A 20187-nucleotide genomic window follows, 5' to 3' on the forward strand; every position below is an offset into this window, starting at 1 on the left:
CACACAAAAGCTCTTAGAGCCCAGAGTCCCTTAGTTCGAGTCCAGCTTCTTTCAAGAAAAAAAAAAACTCCTAATCAGAGCAAGTTAGGTTAGCAGACCGCCGCTACTGTACAGCACCGAAAAAACGAAGTGCCCTTTAGTTCAAGTCCAACTTATTTTCTTTAATGAAAGCCCAAACCTGCTCCGGTGTCTCAAAATAGTAGTGGAGTTCCTCAAACGTAACCCACAGCTTCGCAGGATACAGCATTCCAAACCTCGCCTTATTTTTGAAGAGGGCTGCCTTTCACCTTGATGAATCCTGCACACCTCTTGGCCAGCTCCGTTCCCAAGTCCTGGTAAATGCGCACCTCGCAATTCTCCCATCTGCTGCGCCTCGCCGCCTTAGCCCATCGCAGCACACGATCCTTGTCGGCAAGCCGGTGAAAGCGGACCACCAAGGCCCTCGGTCGGTCGCCCGTCCTGAGCTTCCTTGCGGGGGCTCTATGAGCTCCATCCAACTCCAGGGGTCGGGGGATGGCCTCCGGCCCCATCAGCGCCTCGAGCATACCTTTCACGTAAGCACCCACATCCGACCCCTCGCAGCCCTCGGGGAGGCCAACGATCCTCAAGTTCTGCCTCCTGGCTCTATTCCCCAGCTCTTCAAGCTGCTCCTGCATCCTCCTCTGGCAGGCGTTCAGCTCTTCCACCTCGTGCTCCAGCTCCGCCACCGTGTCCGCCTGGCTGGAGAGCTTCCCCTCGATCTCCCTGAGCGCCTTCTCCTGGACCGCCTGCGCCTCGACCTGGTCGCGTATCATGGAGTCGGAGGTGGGCCCATAGCTGCAAGATTGCGCAAGGGTGCGGAGGTGCGTTAGAAAGGATTGGAACGGTTCATCCTTACCCTGCAAACGCTGCTGGGACACGTAGCTTTCGAAACTTTCATTCACCTCTATGCTGCAGTGATTGTCAAACTTGAGGATGACCATCTTGAACTTTGTCTTATCTTCGTCATCTGCAAAGGTGAGAGAGTTGAAAATGTGGATGGCATGGTCCCCGGCCATGGAAAGGAAAAGAGCAATCTTTCTGGTGTCCGAGGCGCCCTCCCTGTCCGTGGCTTCGAGGATGAGCTCGAAGCGCTGTTTGAAATTCTTCCAGTTGGCCCCGAGGTTGCCGGCGATGCGGAGCGGCGGCGGTGGGCTGATGTTGTCCCTGTTGCAGGATGATGGAATGCTGGCGGAAGGCAGATCACTTGCAGGTAGGTCTAAGAAGTGCTAGTATCCAACCACCCCTGGTATCATGATGTGTTGGGTGTTCTGGATCACACACAAGTCACCAGCACTTGAAATAGTGCAACACTATTTTATTGAATGGTTAACTATTTAAACATACTCAAACTGTGGGTTAATGCGATACTAGCTTTAACTAAAGACCTTTGCCTTGTCCTAACCAGTCGATGCACTCAGCACATGGTGAATGTCTGTGTTGCAGGCTGTGAGCTCTGTGCTCCTAGCTGGCTGCTACTTGAATGAGCAGGAACTCTGATGCCCCCTGTCTTTATAGTGCGTGTGCTCTCACGGGTGATTGGCTGCGGTGTTGTGTATGCTGATTGGTCCCACTGTGTGTCCATCAGTGTGTGTCTGCACCATGATATACTGGTGTATATTATGGCAGGTGGCTGTGGAGGTCAATTCCAGGAATCTGGCCCAAAGGGCCGAGTTGCATTGTCAGAAAATGTTTGAAGGCCTCGCTCAAGTGGTCAGGTTTACTAAATGAAACTTCAAAAGATATTTCCTACCCACCCCATAACCAACCTCTTAAGCTGCTCAATTCACCATGCTCTCATCACTCACCCAGCAACAATCAGAACTCATGCATAACCTTCAGAAACTCCATCTTACCCCAGACACTTGCCAACACGGCCCCACCTTGCATCCACCTCTTGCTGCTTCCACAAATCTCCCTATTCTCCAGCTTTGGCAGCCACATCATAGATCATACAGTGCAGAAGGAGGCCATTCGGCCCATCGAGTCTGCACTGGCTCTTGGAAAGAGCACCCTACCCAAGATCAACACCTCCACCCTATCCCCATAACCCAGTAACCCCACCCAACACTAAGGGCAATTTTGGACACTAAGGGCAATTTATCATGGCCAATCCACCTAACCTGCACATCTTTGGACTGTGGGAGGAAACCAGAGCACCCGGAGGAAACCCATGCACACACGGGGAGGATGTGCAGACTCCGCACAGACAGTGACCTAAGTCAGAATCGAACCTGGGACCCTGGAGCTACGAAGCAATTGTACTATCCACAATGCTACCATGCTGCCACAGCCATCACCCAAACAGTGCAACAAACTTGCTGACATTCCTTCTTCTCTCTTGAAGGGCAAAATTATATTTAACGACAGAGAGCAGCAGAGGTCTAATGTGGGTTGGGTACGTGGGGCCAACTGAAGACATCTGACCAGGAGTACCATTACTTAATCTCACAAGACCATCAACTAAACTACCTGCACTGCACATACCTACAGAGTTTCAATCTGCACCTGTTGACTCACCAGGTATCGATGGTTCTCACGCCAGCTCAAAAAAGGAAGAAGATACAAATGTATATGTTGATGCAGCAGCATACAGGTTAGTGTGGTGACCCTCAGGTTACATCACCACCAGTCAACTCTCAAAGGGGAGAGCAGTCTATGGTCCTCTGGGACTGTGGCGACTGTCATAATATGCACCCATGCACATCATGAGGTAAAAGCAGGCAGTGACATACACCCAGGTGAGCCAATCAATGTACAGAACAGAACACGACCAATCACCAGAACACCAGAGGGGGCTTCCACTATAAAACGCACGAGGCATCAGCACTCTGCCTCTTTCCACTGGTGACAACTGTAGTGACAGTCAGGGTGTACAAATCATTCAACACCTTCTACACGTGGATCAGAGCTAGCGTGGTCTAGATAGTTAATGTTAGTTTACTTAGAGTAGTAGAGAGTCAACTCACAGGCATCTGGGTGCTCCGTTACTGAAGTTCACTAAATCTTATCGAACCAACACCTACGTTTGGTGTATGCTTGATCATTTGACTGCATCATGTTGCGGTCCGTGTTACGCCAGGGTAAATAATACGACAGCGACGTTTACATTTACAGGATAACACTCATAATTAGACACATCAGATGCCTGGTGAATTGACAAGCCTGTGAGGCAGTCTGTCATCACTGTCCAGGAACACTGAAGAGCCCAGCTCCAACTTGTCACAGGGCTTCATGCAGAACTTGGAACCATTCTTTCCAACATGGAGGTGATGGACAAGTCTGCACTTGCGGATCCACCTGCATGATCAAATTTCTAAGACCACAACTTCTTATGTTCTCCCGACTTGTGCTGAAGCATAACTCACATGGGAGCTCTTTAATATCCTGCTCATGTGTAACTCGAGACAGGAATTATTGGCAGACTTTTCAACTGTGGAATCCATCACAGTCGAGTCCAATCGTACCCATTGACAGATGTGCATTTCAACATGAGCCAAAGGTTAGCAACTAGAAACAGGGTCCCTAGCTAACTAATTTCTCATCCTAGTAAAGGGACCCTGAAGAGACTCCATTGTTACCCAGGCCACAACTTTCATGTACAGTACAGAATACAATTCCATTGGGAAATCTCAAGTCTACATTACTATCAGGAAGGCAATCTTTTGGAATTAACACCAAGAACACAATTCTTAGACAACTGGTATCTTCTTAGACTATTCAAGATCTCAGAATAGTGCAAGATCTCTTCTTAGTAAGTACTAATACTAAACCCAGATCCCACAAGCTTACATCATTAGAAGGTATATTCCATAAACTCAAACTGAGCACAGTTCAGTCATTTTGAGTACCAATTGTCCATCCATTTGAGGTCTTCCTGTGCTACATGAGAGGGTTTTAATGCTGCTACTCTTAAATTAGTCACTTGGGATAAAGTTTCTCTTTTTACCCCCAAAAAACATACAGAATGCCAGTTTAGTTTGAAACTAAGTGTCCAGTCATGGATTGAAAATTAATTGTGTAATAGGACCATGTAATTTTGAAATTCAATTTCATTGAATTATAAGTCGAGAAAAATCAGACTTTCTCCAACTTACCTACAGAATTTTACCCCACTGAGCACGAGTGACTCATTCAGTGCATTTTCAAGCATTCCCTTATCTTTTTCCCCTCCTACAGGCTTCTCATTTCGGTGGAGAATCACAAGGCACAAGCCGATATTCCACCACCTGGTGTGCAGGATGCGTTGGATTGGCAATCTCCCTTTTCCCACTGGATTTCTTTATCTTTCTGAAGGCGGCGAGTCACAATGGGGTAATGGTTCCACAGGCTCTGGTTGTTCTTGTGTCTTGTCCCATGTATGAGCCTAGGCAGCGATTGTTAGCAGACTATTTTACAGCATAAGGCAATATGGCTGTGTATTCTCTTTCCTCATCTGTCACAAGCACATACTTTTCAGCAGGTGCCACTGGAGAGAAATATAGTACAGATGGTAAAAGTGATTTTTAAGTCTCTCTCTTTCAGCGATTGCTGAGGCTAATTGCACTGTCATAACCATTGCATTAGTTGAGATCAACAGCTAACTCAGCATAAAGCAGAGATCATACCATGGGTCTCAGAGATCATGGCCGGGATTCTCCGAGCCTCCGTGCCGAAATCGCACTCGGCGTGGGGGCGGACAATGGGAGGCGAACCTCCGCTGACCGAGAATCGGCACCAGTCGCGCGCACGCGGTCTACATGGCGTGTGTCGGGAGCCGTTGAATGACGCCCCCGCAGCAATTCCCCGCCGTCGACCGGCTGAGTTCCAGCCAGTGTTTACGCCGCCAACACTTAGCTGCCGTTTTGAAGAATCCCGGCCCATACTTTGGGTCTCAGAACGTTCAAAGATACAATGAGTCAATTACTGATCATGAGAGCACTTGTTCTGACAGGAATGATGGGAAATGGATTTGAATTATCACCTGATGTTTACAGAACAGTAAACCTAATGTTTCATCTAGTAGAATCTCCTGCACCTTCTGGTTAAAACTAAGTAGACAGAATACCAGTGTTCAATTTTGTGCAGAAAAAAAATCCTTTTCTTTGCATTTGTATCAAAGCAATCAGGCACACAGTTCACTGACACTGGCACAGGTGACCCTGTGACATCTTAAATTTGATTAACGTACCTTGTATTGGAAAAGGAATAACCCACAAAATAGACTGTAAATATCTGCCGTTAATAGGGAGAGGTTGACAGCGGTGGCACTGCTTCGTTTAATGACTACAGGCATGAAACTGTACAGACCGAACATACAGGCACTGAAACCAACATAGAGCAGTCCTGGAGAAAAGAGCAGAAAAAGACATTAGGACATTTTCCAAGGGAAAAGGGAAACATAACTGGTGCAGTTCCAAAGCTCTTTGAAGGCAATTGAAGCTGTCAGCTTCAATGACCCATTCAATAGGGTGTTCTCAGATTACTTTATAAACCGCTCCAATTTGTGTGATTATAATCCAAAGGGCATAATCAGTAAAACAAAACAGAAAGAAAATCTCAAGCCCTGAATGCACATTGTGGATTCTTTTTTTAAAAAATATGTTTTATTGAAATTTTTTTTCTCAAACAACAATTTTTCCCCTCTTACAAAGCATACACATTGTGGATTCTAATGTAACAGTTTAATAAGTGCGTAACAGCAAAAAAGAAAATGTTTTATTTTGCTTTTCAAAATGTGAACATTTTTCCCATAATATTTTGCATACTCAGATAATTAATGTCATGTCTTATTATTCATAGTCGCTTTTGGAACATATTGCTTCCCAAACGTTTCCAGCTTTATTCTGTCAGCTTTCTCTACTGACAGTGTTTTGCAAACAGTTATCGACTATGAAGGCGAAAGCACAGGTGGAAGGTAAATAGGTCATTTGTTCCTTTATTTCCGTGGAGGTAGATGACAAACTGAGATCAACATTAAGTTTAGACTCTTATATCAGCATTCGTATTAGGCATGACCATGCTTGGAAAGAATAAGCATAAAACACTTGTTATTATGGGATTAAGGAACTTCAAAATGTAAAACAATTGAAGTAAATAATTTAGCAAAATTAAATTTCTTGGAAACTTAAGTACATAATACAGGGAATGAATTCCAAGATTTTGACTCAGCATCAGTGAATGAACGGTGATATTTCTCCAAGCCGACAGCACAGTGGTTAGCACAGTTGTTTCACAGTTCCAGGCTCCCAGGTTCATTTCCCGGCTTGGGTCACTGTCTGTGCGGAGTCTGCACGTTCTCCCCGTGTCTGCGTGGGTTTCCTCCGGGTGCTCCTGTTTCCTCCCATAGTCCAAAGATGTGCAGGTTAGGTGGATTGGCCATGCTAAATTGCCCTTAGTGTCCAAAAAGGTTAAGTGGGCTTACGGGGATAGGTTGGAGGCATGGGCTTGAATGGAGTGCTCTTTCCGGGGGCTGCTGCAGACTTGATGGGCCGAGTGGCCTCCTTCTGCACTGTAGATTCTATGATTCTATGAAGTGAGGATGGTGAGTGACTTGGAAGGGAACCTCCAGGTGGTGGTGCTCCCAGGTATCTGCTGCTCTTGTCATTCTAGATGGTAGTGGTCGATGGTTTGAAAGCTGCTGCCTAGGAAACCTTGGTGAGTTCCTGCAGTGCATTTTGTAGATGGTACACACTGCTGCCAATGTGCTTCGGTGGTGGAGGGAGTGAATGCATGAATAAGGCGTGCCAATCAAGCCGGCTGATTTGTGCTGGATGGCGTCAAGCGTCTTGAGTGTTGGAGCTGCACTCATCCGGGCAAGTGGGGAATATTCCATTACACTCTTGACCTTGAAGGTAGTGGGCAGGCTTGGGGGGTCCGGAGTTGAGTCAGGGTTTAAACTAGTATGGCAGGGGGGTGGACACCGGAGCAATAGGTCAGAAGGTGAAAAGATTGAGGGAGAACTAGAAAATACGGCCACTATGGCTCTGAGGCAGAGCAGACAGGGAGATGTTGCAGAAAACAGCGGGACTGGTGGCCCGAAGGGCATATGTTTTAATGCAAGAATTATAACAGTTAAGGCAGATGAACTCAGAGCTTGGATTAGTACTTGGAACTATGATGTTGTTGCCATTACAGAGACCTGGTTGAGGGAAGGACAGGATTGGCAGCTAAACGTTCCAGGATTTAGATGTTTCAGGCGGGATAGAGGGGGAGGCAAAAGGGGCGAAAGACTTGCGCTACTGGTTAGGGAGAATATCACAGCTGTACTGCGGGAGGACACCTCAGAGGGCAGCGAGGCTATATGGGTAGAGATCAGGAATAAGAAGGGTGCAGTCAAAATGTTGGGGGTTTACTACAGGCCTCCCAACAGCCAGTGGGAGATAGAGGAGCAGATAGGTAAACAGATTTTGGAAAGGAGTAAAAGCAACAGGGTTGTTGTGAGGGGAGACTTTAACTTCCCCAATATTGACTGGGACTCACAGTGCTAGGGACTTGGACGGGGCAGAGTTTGTAAGGAGCATCCAAGAGGGCTTCTTAAAACAATATGTAGATAGTCCAACTAGGAAGGGGCTGTACTGAACCTGGTATTGGGGAATGCGCCCAACCAGGTGGTAGAAGTTTCAGTAGGGGAGCATTTCGGGAACAGTGACCACAATTCGGTAAGTTTTAAAGTTCTGATGGACAAGATTAAGAGTGGTCCTCGGGTGAATGTGCTAAATTGGGGCAAGGCTAATTATAACACTATCAGGCGGGAACTGATGAACATAGATTGGGGGCGGATGTTTGAGGGTGAATCAACATCTGACATGTGGGAGGCTTTCAAATGTCAGTTGGAAAAAAATCAGGACCGGCATGTTCCTGTGAGGAAGAAGGATAAATATGGCAAATTTCACGATCCTTGGATAACGAGGGATATTGTAGGCCTCGTCAAAAAGAAAATGGAGGCATTTGTCAGGGCTAGAAGGCTGGGATCAGACGAAGCCTGTGTGGAATATAAGGAAAGCAGGAAGGAACTTAAGCAAGGAGTCAGGAGAGCTAAAAGGGATCACAAAAAGTCATTGGCAAATAGGGTTAAGGAAAATCCCAAGGCTTTTTACACGTACATAAAAAGCAAGAGGGTAGCCAGGCAAAGGGTTGTCCCATTGAAGGACAGGGTAGGGAATCTATGTGTGGAGCCAGAGGAAATGGGTGAGGTACTAAATGAATACTTTGCATCAGTATTCACCAAAGAGAAGGAATTGGTGGATGTTGAGACTGGCGAAGGGTGTGTAGATAGCCTGGGTCACATTGAGATCCAAAAAGACGAGGTGTTGGGAGTCTTGAAAAATATTAAGGTGGATAAGTCCCCAGGGCCTGATGGGATCTACCCCAGAATACTGAAGGAGGCAAGAGAGGAAATTGCTGAGGCCTTGACAGAAATTTTTGGATCCTCACTGTCTTCAAGTGATGTCCCAGAGGACTAGAGAATAGCCAATGTTGTTCCTTTGTTTAAGAAGGGTAGCAAGGATAATCCAGGGAACTACAGGCCGGTGAGCCTTACGTCAGTGGTAGGGAAATTACTGGAGAGAATCCTTTGAGACAGGATCTACTCCCATTTGGAAGCAAGGGTTCGTATTAGTGAGAGCCAGCACGGTTTTGTGAAGGGGAGGTCATGTCTCACTAACTTGATAGAGGTATCGAAGAGGTACAAAGATGATTGATGCAGGTAGGGCAGTGGATGTTGTCTATATGGACTTCAGTAAGGCCTTTGACAAGGTCCCTTATGGCAGAGTGGTACAAAAGGTGAAGTCACACAGGATCAGAGGTGAGCTGGCAAGATGGATGCAGAACTGGCTAGGTTATAGAAGGTAGAGAGAAGCAATGGAAGGGTGCTTTTCTGATTGAAGGGCTGTGACTAGTGGTGTTCCGCAGGGATCGGTGCTGGGACCTTTGCTGTTCATAGTATACATAAATGATTTGAAGGAAAATGTAACTAGGCTGATTAGTAAGTTTGCGGATGACACAAAGGTTGGTGGAATTGCGGATAGCGATGAGGACTGTCAGAGGATACAGCAGGATTTAGATCATTTGGAGACTTGGGCGGCAAGATGGCAGATCGAGTTTAATTCGGACAAATGTGAGGTAATGCATTTTGGAAGGTCTAATACAGGTAGGGAATATACAGTGAATGGTAGAACCCTCAAGAGTATTGACAGTCAGAGAGATCTTGGTATACAGGTGCACAGGTCACTGAAAGGGGCAACATAGGTGGAGAAGGTAGTCAAGAAGGCATACGGTATGCTTGCCTTCATTGGCCGGGGCATTGAGTATAAAAATTGGCAAGTCATGTTGCAGCTGTATAGAACCTTAGTTAGGCCACACTTGGAGTACAGTGTTCAATTCTGGTAGCCACACTACTAGAAGGATGTGGAGGCTTTAGAAGGGTGCAGAAGAGATTCATCAGGATGTTGCCTGGTAAGGAGGGCATTAGCTATGAGGAGAGGTTGAATAAACTTGGTTTGTTCTCACTGGAACAAAGAATGTTGAGGGGCGATCTGATAGAGGTCTACAAAATTATGAGGGGCATAGACAAGAGTGGATAGTCAGAGACATTTGCCAAGGGCAGAGGGGTCAATTACTAGGGGGCATAGGTTTAAGGTGCGAGGGGCAAGGTTTAGAGGAGATGTGCAAGGCAAGTTTTGTTACACAGAGGGTAGCGAGTGCCTGGACCTCGCTGTCGGAGGAGCTGGTGGAAGCAGGGACGATAGTGACGTTTAAAGGGCATCTTGACAAATACATCAATAGGATGGGAATAGAGGGATATGAACCCCGGAAGTGTAGAAGATTTTAGTTTAGACGGGAAGCATGGTTGGCGCAGGCTTGGAGGGCCGAAGGGCCTGTTCTTTGTTCTTTTGTCCTTTGTTACTCACAACAGGATTCCTAGTCTCTGACCTGCTCTTGTAGCCACAGTATTTATATGGCTAGTCCAGTTCAGTTTCTGGTCAATGGTAACCCCCGGGATGTTGCTAGTGGGGTATTCAGTGATGGTAATGGCATTGAATGTAAAGGAACGAGGGTTGATTCTCTCTTATTGAAGATGGTCATTGCCTGGCACTTGTGTGACTTGAATGTTACTTGCCACTTGTCAGCCCAAGCCTTGATTTGTACAGGTTTTGCTGCATTTGCACATGGACTGCTGTAGTCCATATCCAACCAAAGATGGTTGGTCCTAGGACACTACCCTGAGAAACGTCTGCAGTGATGTCTTGAGACTCACCTTCAACAACCATAACCATCTTCCTTTGAGCCAAGCATAACTTCACCCAATTGATTCCTATTGACTACAGTTTTGCTGGGGCTCCTTGATGCTATATTTGATCAAATGCTGTCTTGATGTCAAGGGCAGTCACTCTCACCTCACCTCTGGTGTTCAGTTCTTTTGTCCACGTTTTAACCAAGTCTGTAATGAGGTTAGAAACTTAGTGACCCTGGCAGAACTCAAATGGAGCATCAGTGAGCAGATTATTACTAAGTTAAGTGCTGCTTGATAGCATTGTTTATGACCCCTTCCATAACTTTACTGATGATGGAGAGTAGACTGATAGGACAGTAATTGGCTGGGTTGCGTTTGGCCTGTTTTTCAGACAGAGGTCCTCGGATTACCTTAAAGAGAATTTCCAGAATTTATGTTTGTAATAACTAAATATTTGGGAGGTTGTTTACTTCTCGGACATGATCTTGTATTCAGGCCAAACCGATAAACTGAAAGTCTAATTTTTCTGCTCCTTGCAAGGATTCATATGAAATGAGTTGGGCAGTTCCAGTCTGAATTCCAAGTAGGAGTGAGTCCAGAAAACAGTGCTATCTCAAATGTGCTAATATTATTTGGGATGCACCCTGTGGCGTGTTGCCTGGCGTAGGGACGGGTGAACCAAGCAAAACATCTCAGACATTGACGAGGCTGGAAGATCCTGCTGGTGGCCATTGGTGAGTCACCCCCACTGATGGAAAGTGATGGCAGGGATTAGAAGTTTTCAGACTGCAATTAAAAACAGAAAATGCACGGCAAGTTAATCGGCACCTAAACTGCAGAGACAGTCTAGGATTTATGGACAAATCCTTATGAAATTTACCTGAAATGTTACCCGGATTTCTCTTTCAATAACTTTTTCAATTTTAACTCCAGCGTTTAGTTTTGTTTAGACTCTGATGAAATCTTGGGCTTGCACAATGGTTTATAATGCTATTCGTGACATGTATACGTATTGGCTTATTAAGGTAAATTTTCCATCTTCAGCAACAACAGACAGCTTATAAATAAAAATCTGAGGGCATGGCTGTCTTTCTATTTGACAGATAGAGGATGAAATTAACTCGGGTCTGGTTTTGCATCTGAAACTGGAGGCGAGGCTTTTCTGAAATCTGGCCCTAGGCCCGGGCTGCCCTGCTCCGGCCTCCTGAGGCAGCTCAACAGAGCACAAATGTTGTGAGCAGCAGGTCGTTAAAGGGAAAGGTTAAAACATTTATGTTGCTGGAGACAGCCTTTTGGCTGATCCATTTTTGTTTGGGGTTTTTTTTTTTTAAAGGTTTGCTAATTAGACCACAGAAGAAAAATGAAAAACATTTTCATGCCCTGCACATATTCTGCTCGGCTGCTGACCAATTTTACAGAGGGGTTTTTAAAAGACATTCTGGCCCCAGTATAGCATAGTTAAAGACCGAACACCTTTTCAAGGGGGCAGCCAGGTAGCCTTGCATATTGCCCAAGCCAATCTGGCATTGGACAAATCTCAGCCCTTGCTATTCGGCACACGCCCTCAGTGAAATTGGTATTTGTATCCTAGCAGGAGATATATTGGGGTGCTAATTTCTGAGAGTATTGAGGAAATTAAAGCTCACCATATGCAAAAATTTTATAAACAGATTGTGTTCTCCCACTTTTGTGATTTATTTTACATTCTTAGATTTCCCTCAACCTCACAAGCTTCTTTCATGAGGAGTTGGCAGGCAGACAGGCAACCTGGTCCCAAATATCTGCCAATTCAGCTCTTGATCTTAAAACTAGGATGTGCTGAGACCTGCGCGCAGCGACTTACCTTCTGTGCTTCTCAACATTTCCTATGTAGAAATGTTGGGCTTTGGTGTCTCCTCCCGACAACATTGCTGATATTAAAAATGTGCTTTGTGGGCAACTGTGGACACAATCCCACATATTGCCACTCTGTGACACCAAATATTAAAGCTGGATATACTGCATCAGCACATAGCAGGGCCCTGGTTTCATCCATCACCTAAGTATCTGTATACTGCAGATCTTTGTCAGCAGTCATGGAAGGTGAAGTGGTTTGTGTTATTTCAGTAATTCTGTGTCATATTGAAGTTTAATATTATTAATTTTGACTTGTAAAATATATCAAAACACCGTTGATAGAAAGAGGGCCACTGAGAATTAGTTTCCATTAGTTATCATGTCACCTTGATGATGTGGCAATCTGCACTGCCAAACCCCAATCATAATCATAATCTTATTTTACCAATATTACTCAAGGGCATTCCTAACACACCACATAAGTGTTATTTTGGCATGACAATCCAAAAAGGGAATGTGAGATTGTTTTTTCTCAGCTGTCCTTTACATTGTATAAAACTACTCCACATATTCTATCACTATCATGGATTAGCACCGCCAATGTAACATGCTATTAGTTGACTTGGATATCTAAAGAACATGCAATATTCCTTTCCCTTTAGTCTTGCAATGATGGAGGTCTTGTGATGCAGTGGGTAGGGCCCCTATTCCTGAGCCAGAAGATCTGGGTTCAAGTCCCTCTCCAGGAGTTGGTGTTCATAATGTGGTCAAACAGGTTGATTATCTCGTAAATCCTTCCTATACATCTATGCCAGGTGGTAAGATGGAAAGTTTCCTGGTCAGACATCTTAACATGGAGTGGCACCCATTTAGTGACAGGCTAATGGTCTGTTCAGTTAAACTAACTATGGCAACAGAAATAAACACATCTTTTGTCTGCCTCATGTGGCTTGAGGCATGAGAGACAACCAAGGAAAGAACAGAAGACTTGAGATGCTATTGGATTACAGTGCACAAGCTTCTGACACACTTCACTTTCTGTCTTGTTTCATGTTATAAATATATAAAGGGGGTTCAATTCCCTGACGGGGAGCTTTGAAGTTGTCCAGAAGCTCCACTGGCATAAATGTATAAAGTCACACTGGGTGGAAAAATCAACATGACACTGAAAAAATGTGATTTCATGTGATAATTAAGAGCAAGTAAAGTGCACTCACTGTTTGCAGTTCCATTTATGAACTGGTTGGTGATTTTAAAATTTGAGGCAAACAACGTGCATCATACCTTAGTCTTGTCACTCTATGCACACATGCAGGGACAAAGTTTTTGCGATTAAGATAAAAAAATACTTTGCGGATTAAAAATTTGACTGCACTTATTTTTGGCCATGGTCACCCGCACTTGGTCTCACTCAGGTGGGCATCACACAAACGTTTTGCTGCCTCCTCATTTGTCTAATTGTTGCATTCTGTCAATTGCAATCCATGTTCCTGACTGGATCCATGTTCAATAGAAGGCCTAAGTATTTGCAACGTGCTTCATCTAGCCTCCAGCTTTTAAATGCAGTCTTTTTAAAAGGGGAAGTTGCACTGAATGAAAAGGTCCTGCTGCTGCTGACTGCCATTTTGCGATTGTCTACAATTGGAAACAAAATAAATGGCACACCAGGACAGAGAGAGCACTTCCAGGTTCATAGAGAATTTAGTCATGGTGTTGGATAGGAAGAGCGAGACTATAGGCTGAATGAATGGGGGCAGATGCGCACCTGGAAGCAGATGACTTTCCAACACTGTATAAAACAGTAATTAGCCAATTGCGAGCCTGAGGGTGGGTTTCAATGTCACGAGGCCGAATGTCTTTCTTGCATCTGCCCAATCGGAGCTGGAGGGCCCGATGTCCACAGTAGTTACCCGTGGCCATTCAATGTAAAGGTCTACCTGACATGGGCTAGTGTCAGATGAGCCAGCAAATAGAAGAGTCTTCAACCCAAATTCAATACTTATTTGTTGGAAATAATATCAGACATTGTTCGACATGTGTAAATTGTCTTGAAATGTGTAGAGTTTGAGTTGTTTCTTGCCAGTGAGCACAGATGGCATTCAATCTGATCTTGGAAATGCTTGCAGCATCTGAACATGGAGGAACTGTTTAGTTCCAGCATGTATGCCTCCATAAATGGCTGAGATAAATGAGTGAGGGGCGAGGCAGGGAAGAAGAGCAAAAACAGCCCTGTGTTTCAATGATGAATGCCCCCACGGCCTCCTCCAGGCTGTGTCCATTAGGCATGAAGTCCTAATGTCAGCAGGCAGGATGAGGAGACTGCCTTTTGTGAAATGTTCAGCCTGGGAGGAGGTGGCCATGAAGCACACCAACACGAGATTGCTTCACATCTATACGCAATGCATGAAGAGGCTGAATGACTTCCTGAGATCGGCAAGGGTGAGTAAACCCTCATTATGTGTATTCTTGTCCCAGGAAGCTACAGGGAAGGCTCAAAAATCCTGAAGTCTTTTGAGGATGTCGGAGGTCCAAACCAGCATTTTGTAGCAATGGCACTATTTGAGGCTCTGATGTCTCTGTGAAGGTGGCATGGAGGGGGAGGGGAGGGGGGCAATCTCCTCCTCCTCCCTTCCTCTCTGGCAGGTATGTTTCCGACAGGGCTAGCTATGTTTTCCCTACCAAGAAGGCTGAGGTGCAGTTTAGGGTCTAAATTCACCTCTCAGCAGTGAAAATTAGGCCTCAAAATAACAAGTTTTTACCATAGAAACAGTTTTTTATATCAAGCAGTGCCTGCAGTCACAGCATCCTGAACTGCTGAGGTCAAGCTAAGGACTCAGCTGGAGATTTTAAACCTGTCCTTGCAGGTTAAACCATCCCCACCAGGTGTGGATCACACTCCATGTGCTTTATTGTTTCCAACATGTATTGTGTGTGTCAATTCGCACATTAACAAGCAACTTAATTCAATGTGAATAAGGTGGGTACATTTCCAATTTCAACACCTGCCCACCTTCTGTATTATCCCAATCAGGCGTGGTGACGTCAGGAATGTTACCGGATGTCATTGCACACGATAATACGTTGGCATGGGCACACGAGTGCCCTGTTTCCATTCCATTCTATTAAGTCCCATGTTTTTATGGGAGTCAGGAGGTCATCAAAGAAATCCACTCAAAGAGAATGATAGCAGGTGGTCGGGGACGTCAATGCAATGGGATTGGCCATGACAACCTGGCAGCAATGTTCGGAAAAAGTTCAATGACATCACATGGGTGGTCATGGTCATTGAATGCTCCTCAAAGGACATCTCATACCCACAACACCATCAACTTCTCATGTTGCTCAGTTCCATCACTTATCCAGCAGCAGTCCTAGCATTCAGAACTTAGGCCTTGCACTCAAGATACTCCATCTCACCCTCCAATGATATCAGCCCCACACTCACCTCTCAGTGCTTTCACATACCTTCAGCTATTCAGCTGTGCAGGCACATTACCTAAACATTCCTGCTGTTGCTCTTCGCTCTCTCTCTCATACAGGATAATGCAGCACACAATAGAAGGGGAGAAGAATAACTGCATCTCCTGAGGTCCAGGGAGTCGACAATTCTCCATGAGAGAGGCTATTGCAACCGGCATCACTGAGAACATTTCGCATGACAGCATGTCATTATGCCCCTTCTCAACTCCCATCTAACCCTCACGCTGCTCTGTGGCATTACGGACACGCTGCAGTGACGTGATCACGGACCTCTTGCTTTTTACCCAACCTTGTTTTCCTCACCCCAACCTTCCCCTTCTAATTTGACTTTTGCTTTCAGATCCCCAAAATCCGTTACTTGCCTAGCCACAAACAGGCTCAGGCAGAAGAGAGAGCAACTTTATCTCACAAATGAAGTAGTATTGTCACTTGAATGGACACTTGCAGCCATCAGCTCAGATGCTGAAACTGTGCAAACTCGAGAAGTTGTTACAGAGCCATGTTCAGCACATGGTAAGTCACTGGGTTCGAATAGGCTGCAGAAAGCGCAAGGGGAAAGTATAGTATGTGTGCCAGCTCATCGAATATATATATATATATATAAATTATTGGTTTGAGAGAAATAGAAGGGGAAAGCAGAAGGACAAGAATGATACAGTCCTAATCAAGTCCTACAACCCCGAAACCCTTATTGCTATTCAATCTTCATGTTTTGGGACCCTTGCCCTCAAAAAAATGAATTAAGCCAGGAGTAGTAAAAAGAATTCTCACCTATCTGCCAATCCCATGGTACTTTTAACAGTTCCTTATGTTCCATTATAGCCCTGTAATAAAAATAAAGTTAAAAAGATTCATGTTTTTCCACTTCAATCAAAAGGAATATTGGGCCATACCCGCTCCTGAAAAGTTAATTCATAAGCATAAACATGCAACAAATGGTTCCATAAGCAATACTTAAGTAATTACACAGTAGGGTCATTGAGCATCAGAATTTGTGGTAATTAAGCAGCAATCAAAATGTTTTCCATCATTTAACATTCTAAAATTCCAATGTCATCAATACATCAGGTAAGCAGAATTGTTTCAGAATTAATTTGGAGCTTTACCGTAAACACCCAAAACACACTCATTGGACTGGATGTAATGCAGCCTGTTGCACGAAACATGGCAGCCGACCCCACTTAACCATGGGAGAGGCCCCACATCATTCTCCTGGCTGCAGCCAAACCTCCCTCGATTAAGTCGGAGGATGAAAAGAATGATGTGGGAATCCCAGTTGCTGGCAACAGCATGTCAATTAAGCCCATTAATGAGCACCCATTGTCCCCGAGTCACCAGAATTTTGGGGCGGCTCAGGGATTAAATGGAGATTTTCCCCACACCCTAGGAAGACTACCCAGCAAACTCTGTTGGGGAAGGAGGGAGAGAGGGGGGTTCCTCACCATACCTGGATCGAGGGACGTGGTATTGGGCAGGTGGGTCGTCTCTGAAAGCCACAGTCTCTCTCTCTCTCAAACATCTCCTACCCAATGATCCCCATCCTGCCCTCATTCATCCACGGCCTAGGGTCTATGATGCTCCTGGGCCTCTGGTGAATGCATTGCTGCTTGCATCCACCACTTTGGCATGAGGAGTTGCCAGACTCTGATTAGCGGTCATCCCTTGGCAGGCAGAATTTACGCAAGGCCTGACAGTAACCACTTATGTCCTTGAAAGGCAGTTGATTCTGATAGGCTTCTCCACGGAACTGAGGATTCCCAGTAGGGTTCTCTAACCAGTGGACAAGTCGCCGGTTGGCCCAATAGAACTCTGGCCTTTGGATATTGGTGGTGGGGGGGGATACTCCTGCTCGATTCTCCACCACTCCTGCCCTCCCGAAAACGGATGCAGAAAATCTCCTTCATAATCTCTGTCCAGTGCCAGAGAGCATGCCTGAGGAAAAGCCAAAAGGGAAGTGCAGCAGCTGCTTCCCGAGACTTCCAAGTACAGAATGCAGCTGACAACCTCTGGGCTGCAGAAAAATGAGGGAGAACCTTTGACAATTGTTAAGGAATTGAAAGTTCAATTAACCCTCGTGCATGGATTCTTGCCAAAAATATGCTGGCAATTAAAATCCAGGGCCCTGACCTACTTATGCGACCGGTTCACCCAATCACTTTAATATAGACTTCAATGTGCATCGGATTACTTTAATATGGCCATAAGCCTTATTGCTCTTACTTTTCCTATTGACTTAGCACGTTTACCTATACCTAGGTAACATTTCAGTTTTCCTTATCAGCTAACTCTGGCACAAAATGCAGCATAATAAGTAGTCGCACATAATGTACCACAAACAGCTTTTCAATGTAACTTCCCCACCCACACACAAGTGCAGACAGGCAGACACAACATCTGTGCTGAAATACATGAACAGAAACTAACTGGTTTATCAAAGAACTTACAAAATCTTTCATTATGTAATTATAACATGCACATAAATTAGCCTACAATATTTAGAGGCTGTCCTATTCTCCTGCTTCAGGTAGTGGAATAAATTCTAATTCAATTTTACATGATTCATTATTATGGCACTTGAATTCAAATCCTTTGATTTAATTGCTGAAGCCACAAATCCATCAATGACTTCCACGAGGTTAGGAAAGACAAATAATTTTTGAACAAAAATAGTTGTTGAGCTGCACATTCTTATCGAAAGCCACAATTCCAACTATTACTTTGCTCAAGGATCACTTGAAGGAAGGCTGGATGATAGATTAATAGAACAATGATCTGCGTCTGTAATGCCTCATTTGGTGGCATTCATCGATCAATCATGCCACTGTGGGCAATTTTCAACTGAAAGCTAAGGGCTTTACCACAAGAACCTTCAAGATCTATAATTGTATTAAGTAACTTTAATGACAATGTTTCATTTGCTGTATGACAGCAGGAATAACACTGCCTTCCAACGGTGTTATTTTGGATTATTTAAAGCAAGAAAGGAAGAAGTTGTATTAAATCCCAGTTTAGTCAATATCCCCAAAGACAGACAGATTGTGAACTGAAGGCCAGAGGCACATATAACAGCAAGTCTTCCAGTATCTGCAGATGAAAGAGTGAGCAGGGAGTGGTTTAAGTGACGAAAGATCATATTATAAGTCAAACAGTTTTGAATTCAAAAAAGAAAACGCTAACCACACTCAGCAGATTAGGCTGCATCTGTGAAAAGAACCAAGTCAATGTTTTGAATATAATTCTCCTCAGAGTTGATATGGATTAATGCAGATTAGATTGTGTTATATGACATTACAAAATCAGAGGATTGGGAATGTATTAAAAAAAATTCAGTATCAAAGGATTTGATACAGGGACAACATTGAACCTGAATAGCGGGAATGGACAAATTTGAGATTCGCGTGAACCATTGTGTCATTCACACTGCCCGCTCCTGATGGAGATTTCTAGTTAATGCCCCAAAATGGCGAGAATATCATCAAGCCTAATATGCATTCATTTTAATCTCATTAACGAGATGGAAGTCGAATGTAGCGATCTCCTGGGAATTACCTGACTTCAATAGAGCAAAAAGGAGGGCCTTCAAGGGGGGTTAGAGGGCTGGAGCTTTCCAGGTCGGGGGGGGGGGGGTGGGGGGGTGGGGGGTGAGAGGTTTTGCCTTCAAGCCATCTTTAAACATTGGGGAGATCCTAATCTGCAGCTTGTCTGATCTACCAAACTCTCCAGGACAGAGCCATGCTGCAGTTACTCTCCGGAAAGCCAATTTCACTCCCTTTGACTGTGAGCAGCCTGCAGCTTCACAGCGGAAGGCTATTTCAAATGTGGAATTAGCATTGTTAGTTCTGAGGGCACTTCACAGCTGCAGGCCGTGTTTGCTGCTTGCTCTTGCTATGGACTGCAGATGCCTGGAGGCAGCTGTAGCTGAGAGTTTGTTTGCTGCTGCTTTTTCTGCTTGCCAGCTACCTTTTCCCCTTGTATTTACTTGCTGCTTTCTGGATGAAGGGAAGAAACAAAAACGGTGGTTGCCTTTTAGTCTCTTTTACCTAGAGTGTGGCGAGGGGAGGATTTTGGCGGGTCTATTACCGGGCTGAGGATGCAGGAGGGCTTGCTTGAGCAGTCTGTGGATGTTTTTAAAAGACATGTTTTGTGCGTTGACTGTGTATTCTGTTCTGGACCTGTGGGTCACCTGTTAATGCCCCCTCGGACAGGGTGGCGATGGAAGGTCAAACACCGATACTGCAGGAGAGGAGGGGCAGCGACCCGGCTCGACTACGCAGCCCAGAGGTTGCACCGGATGCATGTAATACCAATTAATTTTCATGTTCAGTGGCCATCTGCTGCTCCCATTATGGGAGCCGTCTGGGTCACTGGTGTTCCTTGGTTTCTTTTTGTACATGTGTTTGGTCTATGTTTGTCAGGGGTGGGTGGGGATTGTACAAAGGATACCATGTAACTGAGGATTTGTCGCTGGAAGATGCTGCCCGTGCTGGAGAGGAGAGGTGGTTTCCACTCTCTCTCCCTCCTCCCTTATGCTCCAGGTTCCCGGGGCGGGGGGGGGGGGGGGGGGGGGGGACACGACACGTTGGATGTGCGCTGACTTGACAGCTGGTGTCGTTATATTCCTGCCTGTCTTGTGTTTTCTT

At 45.2% G+C, this 20187-nt stretch overlaps 1 protein-coding gene across 1 annotated transcript in view; it reads right to left on the reverse strand.

Moving 5' to 3' along the window:
• The window catches only part of slc35f1 (solute carrier family 35 member F1), a 531713-nt gene that overhangs the window by 73040 nt on the left and 438486 nt on the right, over positions 1 to 20187 (reverse strand). Inside the window, exons 6-7 of the mRNA XM_072499393.1 lie at positions 16319 to 16371; positions 5189 to 5343 (exon numbers count right to left, since the gene is read on the reverse strand). Of these exons, the coding sequence (XP_072355494.1) occupies positions 5189 to 5343; positions 16319 to 16371 (208 nt within the window). The remainder of the gene's footprint in view (positions 1 to 5188; positions 5344 to 16318; positions 16372 to 20187) is intronic.

The sequence above is a fragment of the Scyliorhinus torazame genome, chromosome 4 (assembly GCF_047496885.1).
Source record: "Scyliorhinus torazame isolate Kashiwa2021f chromosome 4, sScyTor2.1, whole genome shotgun sequence".
Taxonomy (NCBI): Eukaryota; Metazoa; Chordata; class Chondrichthyes; order Carcharhiniformes; family Scyliorhinidae; genus Scyliorhinus; species Scyliorhinus torazame.